Consider the following 11851-nt stretch of genomic DNA (forward strand, 5'->3'; position numbering starts at 1 on the left):
CACTAGTGCCATCACCAAGCAGTCCTGGGCCAGAAACCAGCCTGAAACGTGTCAGAGCCGTAGTCTGTCCAGAAGCCCCTGGAGGTTACTTAAACAGTGTCTTGATTCCCTTACGTAGTTGAAGCATAAGAGCAAAAACAATCCTAATAGGAGGTTCTCGGATATCAGGCCTTGTCCTGCAAAGTTTGCGTGCCCCTCTAGGAAAATACTAGTAAAACACAGAGAACTTTGCTTTGTGAAATTCACCAGCTTCCTATTGATCACCCTGAGCCAAGGGCCAGGGAGGTATTGTTTCCAAAGCTGCAGTCCATGGAGGTGGAGAAGAGACTGCAGTTGTGCCTTATCCTGGGTCTCCAAAGCAGAGAGGAGGGACAGTGCCAATTTGAGGGTCACCAGATACAGGAACTAATGCAAAACTTGGGGGAAAAAAACCAGGATAAGTTGCTGCCAGTGAGGCTTATAGTTACTACTGGCGTGACTTTCTGCAAGGCTTGTCATGCAGAGATGTGAACAGCAGAGCACTTTGTTGTCCCAGATGCTTTAGAAGTGATGGTATCGTTCCTTTGTGTGCCAGTATTACAAGGGCACTCAACAGAACTGTTATTCAAAGAGATCCTTTTACGCTCTGATTTCTTACATAAAGGAATCAATGATAAGGCCACAACGCTTCCTGCCTGCATGATAGAAACACTATCTGGGGAATGCAGAAGTGTGAGGTTTTCCGTCATTCCAGGCTGAACTGAAAGGATTTAGATTTGCCAAGACCACAGGTGAGGCCCACGATGTTATGTCTCACTCGACCAAAAGCAGAATGCACAGCTGCACTCCAGGCAGGTGCCATCAGGTGGTGCAGAAAGGCCAAAGGACCTGGACCTCTATTCTTGGAGGACGAGTACGACAGAGGAGATAGCTACAGACAGTTAAGTTTTAAAACATATTTCTGTGTGATCCTGGCTGGAGGGAAGCAAGCACCAGAGAGCAAGGGGCACTGACATGGAGTGTGGTAGATGTCTGCAAAACAACCAGGTTCATTTCTTTGCTGGGTTTAAATAGCAACAGAACCACTGTAGACTAAATTTCAGGAGAAAGATCCTAATGGCAGGAGCAGCAGGACAGTGGAGCCAGCTTCTGAGGAAAGCCAAGGAATCTTCTTCAGTGAAGGATCTCAGGAAGATGCTGGCAGACAGGTCTCTGTGGCAGTTTAGAAACAACGAATCCTGTGTATCTGTGCAGGGAATGGGATTTAGATGATCCCTGAGGTCCCTTCCAACCTTGTGATTCTATGATTACGTTACAAGATTTGCTATCACAAGTGCACCTGTCACACCTCTGTGAGGCAGCTTTGGGAATGCATTGCAACTGCAGTTCATGTAGCCCCACTGAATTAGAGCAAATGAATGTTACTCCCCTTCTGTGTTAACAACCAAACAACTCTGGTTAAAGCCTGACCAGGCTGTTTTATAGGACCAAGAACATCTCTGCACAGAACGCATACATGCAGTATAGCTGACCTTACAAGCTGGTCATGATGGAGAATAGAGGAGGTAGTGGAAACCACTGCTCATAGCTATAATGCTGTACAAATTGACCCAATGGCCTGCATCTGAAAGGGTGAAACAGGAGACACTAGAGTTATATTTCAAGTGCTGAGAATTTGCACATTGCTCTGCCAGACCTTCTTGTCAAGGGGAGTTTTGTGCCTTTATTCCCTCCTGCAGACCATAAAACTTTCCAATACACACTGAGGTGTATACTGCACACACAATGGACAAGAGCTCCTGGCTAACAACAGGGAAATCCCAGGAGCTTTGATACTGAAGAGACTGTTATCCCAGGAACTGTTCCCAGTTTAGTTTACAAATTGAATCTCCCTATCTTCTGTGGAGTTAGCATTCAGCAGCTGTTGCTTGCCTGAACACCTCTATTATATTAGCTTGAACTCTCCAGAGGGCAGGTGAAGAAGGATTGATCGATGAGGATGGATGGATGGTAGGAACACTTTTTTTAAAAGGAAAATGCAGTTTCTGCTAAATTGAAGTTTTCCCCAATGTGCTTTTTTCCCCCCCACTGTTGAGAAACATAAAACCCAAATATGTTCTGCATCAGTTGACTTAAATCAAAACATTTTGGTTTGTCAAGACACGTAGAAACACCCCTTTTCCACATTAACCTAGGTCTGCTTGAGTTCCTAAAGTACCTCACACCCCCATTCCTTCCTGTGGGCTTTGCACTCTGGTCTCCCCCTTCCACTCCTGGCTGGACCGGAGCTGTATATCACAAGCCATACGACCAAAGCACATTCTAGGAGATTTAGTGCAGCCAGAGAACCAGGCCCACAGAAAGCTTTGAGTTACCCAAATTATGGTTCCCATGAGAAGGGAAGTGCAGCAACTCAGCAGCGAATTCAAAACAAGCCCCCACACCCAGTATGCCCAAACTGAGATGTTCCCACTCAGAAAAATACAGTCTCTTCACTTTTTAAAACTAATTCAGGACAAAAAATAATATCAATAGCTTGGAATTCCCTGCATGGTTGGAAGTTTTTCCCTTTGGTGCTGCGGGAAAGAGGGGCCCTGGGCTGTGACAGAAGATGGTTCAGTGATGATCAAGCTACCACAGGACTGGACCTGCCAAGATTTGATATTTGGGAAAAATTTGGCTTCTGAATTAGTTTGCCCAATTCCTACAACAAATCCTGCTGTGTGGAGCTGGTCTCCAGGCACCACTCACTTTTACAAGATGCTACGAACTCTCCATCTTTGGGCAGAAGCAGCAATTTTGGCAGGCTAGGGAGGGGCAAAACGATCAAAATACAATTCAAGAAGCTCATCTGAGAAAAGTAAAACACTATGAAAGCAGAACAGGTTTAGATGGGAGGTCTCCAAAACTACAGAAGAGTTTGCTGTGGGGAACAGAAACTTAAGGAGAAGTTATGACCTCACGAAAGAGAGATTGCCTTCATAGGAGCCAAGATTTCACCATGGCTGTTGTGTGTGCAGGGCAGAGGGCAACCACTCCGTCTTTTTATCAGGAGAGAAGGGGTTAAGCCATCAATATAGCCAGAAGTACTCAGAAGACGGAGCAATTTTGCTTGGTTTTTTTTACATTATGTTACTCCTACTGCTACAAGGAAGAGGTCATTCTAAATGTAGGCCAGTACAAAGGTAGGTGGATATCCAGCATCCCAAGCCTTGTGCAGAAGCCCTTCCAGCTGTGCAAAGCATTTTTTGTATATTAGTTATAGGAGGAAATGATGGTGCTCTACCAAGCACCAGTTGTTTGAGACAGATCTCCGGCAAAAATTGACTCAGATGACTGGAGTACCATGTCTGATTACCCAGGAGTGAATAGCCCACCTGCAAAGCCATAGCCAAGTTAGCGCCCTTCCTGGTGCTGCCCCAACTGGTTTGTGTTTCTAGGACTGGAGGTGACATATCCCATAGCTTTTTTATGCTGTAATAAGCTCAGATGCCCTAGGGTTTTTTCCCAAGGAAATGTGGGAGAACTTGCCTGCCCACCTGAACACAGGTCGAATTGTTGAAAGGGACCAGAGGACTGTGAGCAGCGGAGTGATGTTCTGTACCCTGCCCTCCCCACCCATGGGTTAATAAGCCACGGGAATATGAAACTTGAGCTCTAACCCACAACCTTCAGCCATACTTGCTGGTCTAGGTTTAAGGTACCAGCAAACCCAGATGAGGTGGGTTTTATGAGTGGATGGGAGAAGAGTTCGGGGCAACACCCATGTGAACACTGCAGTGAAAAATTGTATCCTTAAGAACAGGAGGGTTCCTGAACAGGCATGTGCTTATTCTGGACCAGGGCAGGCTACAGAAAAAGCTGCCCCAGAATGACCTATGACTAGGCTTTAACTGGTTAAGAACTGGCTGCACTGAAGCTCAGACTTACCTGGTTCTGCCTGGAGTGTCCCGGGACACCCCGTTGCAGTCCGGCAGTTTTCTGTGCATCACAGATGAGGTCTCTTAGACGCTTTTGTGCAGTGATCTGGTTCCTGCCAAAATGCCGTTCATCTCTCGAAGAAAGGAAGTCAGAATTCTGATTTTCAGGCTTCTAGCAGCCAGACGACATTTTTCTGGGCTAGTTTTATTCAGTTATTAACTAATACTAGCAATATAGATGAACAGAGAACAGCAAAGTAGTGAAGAAAGAACTTGCACAATCAAGATGAGGCAGATTCTACAGCAGGGAACAAGCCAGATTTTGCTTATAAACTGCTGTCACAAAGCTGCTCAATTCTTGTCAATAATACCAAGGAGGAACAGTGTAATCTCCTCCACCATCACCTGTAGCTGTGAGTGCCTAGAGAAATCCTGAGGGGAAGACAGCTCAGCTGTTACAATGCAGCCTTGCATTTTCAAGGCTTTATCCATGGGTTAAAAAAGACTTGCTCCGGGCAAGGAGCAAAGATCTCAGCCTGGGAGCAACACAGAGAACAGGATCGTACTATACATTTTTAAAGAAAATCCCTTAGGTCCTGGAATGTGCTGGAGAATAAAAAGAGAAAGGGTACAAGGTCAAGGGATTCTGATAGTTTAAGCATTTCAGTTTTGCAAATAGAGGCGAGGGGCTGGCACGCAAGAAAGTGGAGTGAAAAGAGAAATCTGACTTCTGTTAATGCTGGGAAACTGGCAGCTCCCCCTTCTGCACTTACCTGTTTTCAAAGTGCATTGCTTAGGAGCATATCCACAAGAGCACATCAGCATCAATGCCACAGGAGGGCACAGTCTCTCAGAAAATGAGTTTGCAGGAGACCCCATGTTGGCTTGGACTGATACTGCTGCAATATAATGGGCCAAATAACTCCTTTAGAAGACTCCCTGCTAGGCAGCTACTAGGGCTGTGTTAAGTGTCTGAGTAAATAGAAGCCTTAAACCCAAAGGACTTTGTATGTAATTAGGCTTTACACAGGTCAGGGAGCTTTTCTTCAGCAGCATCCAAAACAATTTTCCTTTACTGAATTAAATAAATTGGAGATTTTGGATTTCAGCCCCAGGTCTGAGACATTCAGGGAAGGATATGAGAGAACCAACAAAGGGGACTACAACATAAAGATTGGACATTGCTCCCTGGCACAGTTTGTTGTGCTCATGGGCCACAGTCAGTCCTTAGCAGGTACAACAGTGCAAATGAAAAGTAGGAAGGGTGCGATGCTGGGTGGCACCTTGGGCTGAGATTCAGGAGTCTTCGGTTCTGTGCAGCTCCTGTAGAGCTGGCCCTGCATGACTTGCTCGGGTATTTCGACACCGAAAAATGTACAGAAGTGCTTAATTCACTTAGTGCCTAACTCCCATTAAATTTCAATGGGAGTTTGATACCTAAATGCACAGTATCACAACTGATATCAGATCTCAGCAGGGATTGAGAGAGCAGAGAAAGTGCCTCTGATGTTTGCAATCCTGTTGTTTCACTGCCAGAGTACTGGAGGAGTAAATTTCCCCCAGACAGCCTCTCAGCAGCAGGGAGTGCCAGGGCCACTTATTCAGAAAGAGCCAATAAAAAAAAAAAAAGATGCAGGAGGAAGGGAATACAGGGCAACAGCTAAGAGGAGACTGAGGAGGGAAGTGTTCCTGGATTTGGCTTGAAGCCAGGCCCCCTTCATATACACAGTTGGTCTCTTGAAGAGACTTGGTCAGGATGGTGGAGAAGAGTCATTGATTTAAATAGGCTTTGGCTCCAGCCTTGAGTGATCCGAAGAACACCCATAATTTCTCTAGAAGAGACAGAACAGCAGAAATCTCTCTACTTGTATCACTGTAGCATTAACATTAATCGCTCCACTTGCCAGAGACACCATCTCCCCACTTCCTGACCATGTAAATGGGCTTTTATTCATCTGCCAATGCTTTATGTTGTTGCAGTAGGAACTAAATTATGATCAACAATATTTTGTAATTTATGTGCCCAGTAAATTGGAACTTAAACCTGATGCAGCAGGTCAGGGGTTTTAGTGAGATTTTACTGTCAGACAACTCAGATCTGCATGGAGACTGGCGCTTTGCTCAGCATCACTCTGTGAATCGCTGGCTCAGCCTGAATCAAAGCCCAGGAAACTCCTGGTTCTCTTAGTCTCACCACTGCCTAACGACATGCAAATCAGTCAGTCCCTGCTCTGGTGCAGCGTGTCATTCACATGTAAATGGGACACAGAATGAGTTCAAGGAGCCTTTCCACACAGACAGTTTTATTTAACTTTTGTAGCCAAGAAAAGTAACAGATCCAGCCTTTGCCTTATTCCTAAGTGACTTGCTGGTTGTTGCGACAGGTTTTCATGAAGAAGTAGAGTGCAGGTATTTAAGAGGATTTTCTTTTGAAATAGGAACTCTCTGGTTCATGTTTTCATGAGGTCTTTGATCCTGGGAGGGTCTGCCCCTCTCTGAAGAGTCTGGGAGATTTTCAGGCTATTTCAGTGCTGGCCAAGTTGGTGTCCTCTTGAGCCTTTGCTGCTAAGTGCCATGGAGGACAAAGGTACAGGTCTCTTGCACCAACCATCCTTGTCTCCCTGCATGTCTGAGCATTGCTGTACCTAGTTCCTCAGGCTTGTCAGCCACTCCACTGCTGCCAGCCCAGTCTTCCTGCCCCCATGCCAACTTTGGGCTATTCGCAGTGTCCCACGGCAGCCTCCAGGATACCCAAAGTGCTGACATGGCCACTACACTGAAAAAATAAGAAATGGAGAGTGTTAATAGCCGTTTGTCCCTTGTAGAGCAACTGTTTGTACAGCAGTAGCTAAGAGACCCAGACAGGAGTGAGGACCACATTGTGTTAGGCACTGTACAGCCTCAGCTTTGTTCTGCTTTCTAATGCCTTCTTGAAAGGAAGGTTCAAGATGGCAAAGGCTCTGCCCATGCTAGGCACAACTGTGCAAATGGAAGGTAGGACGCTGGAATTCACAAATGTTCAGAAAAATAAGGGTAGATAGGGGGATGGATTTTATGCCAGGTGGGGATAGCCATTTTATAAAATCAACATTAGAAGCTGGACCCTTGCAAGCAACTCTCTGCAGAGGGGCATCAGCTCCACGTGTGGAGAGGCGGTGAGAACTTCTGTGGGGTTGGAAGGAAATATGCAGATTTCCATAATGTGGCTGCAATGTTTAAGTATTGTTTTGGGATGTTTTTTATATAATTCCAGGGATGGGGGGGGGAGAAATATGGGTCTGAGGATACCTGATGTTTCCATTAAGTGATAGGAGGTGGAGTGGGCAGCAAAAGTATTCTTCCAGTTCAGCTGTACATTGTCTTACTCATAAAATAGGATCAGGAAAGTTTCTTGATTCATTAAACCAGAAGGACAATGGACTGTTACTCCGGGGAGAGACAAGAGCAGAGATAAAGTACCTGCGTGCTAGGTACCTCTGTCTGGCATGGGGGCCAAAAGATGAGATGCAATGAAAAGGCTTTGGCTACAGTGCCCAATAGAAAGTTTATTACAGTAAAAATCTCCAAGCACAGACTTTTGACATGACTGCCATTATTAACTGTATTTGGTGTGGAAGTGCTCAGGAGTACCAGTCAGGGGGCCTTTTGGAGGGTGAATCACAGAGGACTGCATATACTAGATACACATGACCCTCAAGTTCCCTTCCAGCCCTGGGATGCCATAACCTGGCTGAGCTAGGGACAGCTCAGCAGCTGCCCCTTATGAGGTGGTGGAGAAGTCCACCTCATGAGGCTGCTTGGTCTAATACAGACATGAAGGATAGCAGTCAGGATGACCCTGGCCATTCTCCCCCAGCCCCCGTCATCTTATTTCATAGTGCCGAACTGCTCACCTGCTGTAGAGGGCAAGGTCCTTCCTCCACAGATTCTTCCTCTTGCTGCCAGATTTTCTTGGCCACTGATACCTCTGCTGTTTCCAAATCCTGGGTCCCCTCAGAGAGATCCTGCCAGTATCTCAGGCATCTCCCATTCTGGCTCTTCCTCCCTCTGGCCTGCTCAGAATGGGTTGTCAGCCTTTGTGGGCTCCTCCCTCTGCCCTGCATACAGTACCTTTGTGCTGCCCTGAAGCCTCTCAAGCCAGAGGTAGATCTTCCATGTTGATCCGGACACACCATTGTTGTCACAGGCCCTGTTTATATCTGGTCAACCTTTATTCCCTTCATCTTCGCCTGCCACGTTAAACAGTGCCCGTATCACTCAGTCTTTGGGATCACCCAGGCATAAGATAGGGCACTGCAAAAGGCAGAGTTCAGCTGGCCCTGAATTTGCAGATCTCTAGATGGATGGACACTAGTGCTTGCATGCTGGCCGTGGGCCAGCCAGCAACATGCTCCTAAAGCGACCTCTTCTCAGACATGCTAGAGACAGAAGTAGAGTGAATCTGAAGACATTCATTGTTAGGCACATCTACTTCACAGTAGTGTTTGAACACTAGCAGCTTCTGGCTAGTTTGGACTCTGTTGCAGCCAGCACAACGTGAGCTAATGAAGCAGTGGCTGGAACACTGCAGGATGACCCTGTAGGGACTATTTGCATCATTGGGGGTATTACACCAGCACTTTCCATCTCCGTCACCACTGCACTGGCAAAATAACTCAGTGGATACCTTCCTCTGTGTGTGTGTCTGTGTGTGAGTGAGTGAGAGAGAGAGAGAGAGAGAGAGACATTTACACAGGCACCACACAGTAACTAGCATCCAACTTTTGTGGCATTCACCAATATAGGACTTACCCCCCATGCGACCTTCCAACTTCCATGAACTCCCCATGGGAATGGATACTTCTACTAGCTACAGCTCATTCCCAGCTCACATGACTTCTATGCCTACATAGCAAAGCAATAGAGCAGGAGGTAAGAGAAGACTATACCTTCAATGTGGCCCCCAGCGATCTCAGCCCAGTTGAATGCCGCGCCAGCTTGAGAACCCGGAATATCCTCATGAGACGAAACACCTGCACCACCTTGCCCAGATTCCCCAGCTCTGAGTCACTGCCCAGGGTCACGTCCACCAGAAGGGTAAAGTAGAAAGGCAGGACAGAGACAATGTCAATCAGGTTCAGAGGGTGCTTGAAGAATTTCTGTGGGTTGGGAGACAGCAGCAAGCGGGAAGACACTTCAAAGGTGAACCAGGAGATGCAGAAATACTCCAGGTTGTGCAGGATGGGGGCATCCAGCACGTTACCGTTCTCATCCACCACCTGGTACTCTGGCATGCTGTGGATGCACATAGTAGCTATGGAGACGAGCACCACACTGATGGACACAAAGCTGAAGAGTTTGCTGGGGATGGAGTAGCCCGGGTTCTCCATGGTAAGCCAAAGGCGCTTCCGCAAGTTGCCACAGCGCAACGTGCTGTAGCGGAGCAAGTCAAGATTGATATCCGATATCTCATCAGGGGAGGTGTCCACACTGCTGACCTCACTCTCCTCATCCCAGTTGTGGTGCCGGCTCTCTAGCTTGCGCTCATGGTAGCGGTAGCTGCAGCATGAGTCCAGGAAGAACTCATTGATGCCCCAGTACTCTATTTCTTGGCAGAAAGAGAAGACGCAAAGCTCCTCCATGACATGCAGCTTCCCAGTCTGGTAGAAGTGAAGCACATACAGGAAGAAACCTGGGTTCCTATCAAAGTAAAACTCCCTGGCACTCACGTCATAGTCATCGCAGAGCTGCAGGATGGACTCTTCTGAGTCGCAGGACAGCAAGCGCCCCAGGCGGGTGTCAGGAAACTTGGAGAGAGCGCTAGAGCTGAGCCTTCTTCTCAGACCCCCGACGTTAATGTTGATGACATCGTCCTCAAAATCAGGATCCCAGTAGTTTAAGGTCTCGCTGACCATGATCAGTTAAGCAGGTGCTGGTCTGACCTATGAACACACAGTGCAGATGAAGCAAAGAGATATGGTCTCTGTACAGCGATCTTAAGAAATGTTGCCCAGTTAACAATCATGGCCATATACTTCTTTGGTGGCAATGAATGAATATCAATTTACATTTTCAAATGTGAAATTTAAAGAGAACTAAAAACCCTGGGTCTGTAGGGTACTTTTGGTTCCATACAATTGGCAAGAAAGGCTTGAAAAGATTTTCAAAAGCCTCTTTTTTAATGTTCAACTGCCTAATCTTCCACAGTTTTGTTGGAAGAGTAGTAAAAAGGTCTAACAAAGGTGTATGCAGCACCTTGACTGAAGGGAACGGTGCATTTCCCATGTCCAAAAGTGTTCATTGGCCACTGAAGCTAGATAAGCTCTTGTAACTTCATCAGTTTGTTCATTCTCCCATCAGCAAATTTTGCAGCATCACACCTGAATTTCTAATTAGAGCTCGCTAAAATTTTTTGACATTGCAGTTTTCAAACCATAAAATGTAATTTAGTCAAAATCCGAGTGTTTTGAGGGAAGGTGTTGATTTCAACAAGGTATTCAGCAGAAAAAGCTCAAACATTTGTCTTTATTATATTTAATCTAAGTTCTATATCATTCTATATCACATAGGGTATTATCATGTAGAATATACTAATATAGAACAATTAATATAGAATATTATACTGTAACAAGTTGACATTATCAGAAAAGGTTTTCACGTTTCTATACCAAAGGATTTCAGAATTCCTGTCTGAAAAGATTCAAAATGTTGACCCTTCATATTAACTCAGGACACAAGAGATTCTAGCTGTCAGAATTTTCCACAGGACATACTGTATTCCTGCTTTCTGAAAAGCTCTCTCCCCAATATAAATATAATAGCTGACTAATTAAAGCCTAAACACAAGATTTTTTTAACCATAAAGAATAGTAAAAATAAAATGCCTATTACATGTTGAACTTCTTCCATCTGTTTAAGGTCCTTTACCTACCCTACCCTACAAACTGCAGAAATTGTTAATGCAAATATTAAAGTCTACAGAAATAGTCTTAGGTGCATGTCTACCTGGTCTCTGTTTGTGCATTTGCCCCTGGCTGCAAGCACCTCTGTACATCTTTTAAAATGTTCTGTATGTGTCAGCATTTGTATCCATAACAGCCACCCATGCAAATAAAATTTAAATGCACAAAATCCAAAACTAGATTTTTTTTTTAAGTTCAAATGCAAAGGTTTGCTATTACAAATCGTAGGTGTCTGTGCTTCACAAATGGAGACTGAAAGAACACGATTTGTTCTCTCTGCAAACTTCTGTTGTTCCCATATGCTGTAAGCACGGTCACTTAGGGAAGGATATAAAAAGTCCCAAGTCCCACATAGTTCACTGTGCAGATGTGATAGGAAGGGGCATTATGTGGGTGCTCAGTTTTGGGAATTAAACTTTCCCTGTGAATAGCTGGTGTCTTTGAAAAAAAATATTATTTTGCATTGCTCTGCACTGTTCCATATTAAGCTCTGCCATCAACCTCCAGGAACATCAAATATGAATTACACAACCCTTAACACCCCCCCCCCCCCCCATATTTTTTCCAATTGTTCTTGTTACTAAACTTTGTGTGACCTGCAGTTTAGTCCAGTGATTCTCAGCCAGGGTGCTGTGGCACCCAGGATTACCTGGAGATCCTTTCAAAGGTACACAGGGGTAGCATGAAATGCTAGCACTGATAGGTGTGTAAACAGGATTCACAAGATAAACTCAGCAATTTCAAATAGGAATCCAGAGTGTTAAAAACATTCTGAGCTGCCGTGGTCTTTCTGAGTTCTTTGCAACAGAAAAACTGCTCAATTATTTTTCAGTAGTCAAAAAATGAGTGAAACTAAGAGGCAGCATATTCAGAGGGTCATTTCAGATCTAAAAAGGTTGAGAACCACTGGCTTAGTCCGTCATAATTTACACGTTCCCTGAAAGGTTTCAGTCAGCTAGGTATTCTTTGAAGAATCCCTCTGTTGCCTTGCCATACAGGGAAGTTTTCCAA

The 11851-nt window shown here is 45.3% G+C and overlaps 1 protein-coding gene across 1 annotated transcript in view; it reads right to left on the reverse strand.

The window, feature by feature from the left end:
* KCNS1 (potassium voltage-gated channel modifier subfamily S member 1) overlaps nucleotides 1-9970 on the reverse strand; it is a 30144-nt gene extending 20174 nt beyond the window's left edge. Inside the window, exon 1 of the mRNA XM_019539636.1 lies at nucleotides 8828-9970. Within this exon, the coding sequence (XP_019395181.1) occupies nucleotides 8828-9793 (966 nt within the window). The 5' untranslated portion in view covers nucleotides 9794-9970. The remainder of the gene's footprint in view (nucleotides 1-8827) is intronic.
* Between the last annotated feature and the right edge of the window lie 1881 nt (nucleotides 9971-11851).

Source organism: Crocodylus porosus, unplaced genomic scaffold (assembly GCF_001723895.1).
Source record: "Crocodylus porosus isolate Cpor-Errol unplaced genomic scaffold, CroPor_comp1, whole genome shotgun sequence".
Classification (NCBI taxonomy): domain Eukaryota; kingdom Metazoa; phylum Chordata; order Crocodylia; family Crocodylidae; genus Crocodylus; species Crocodylus porosus.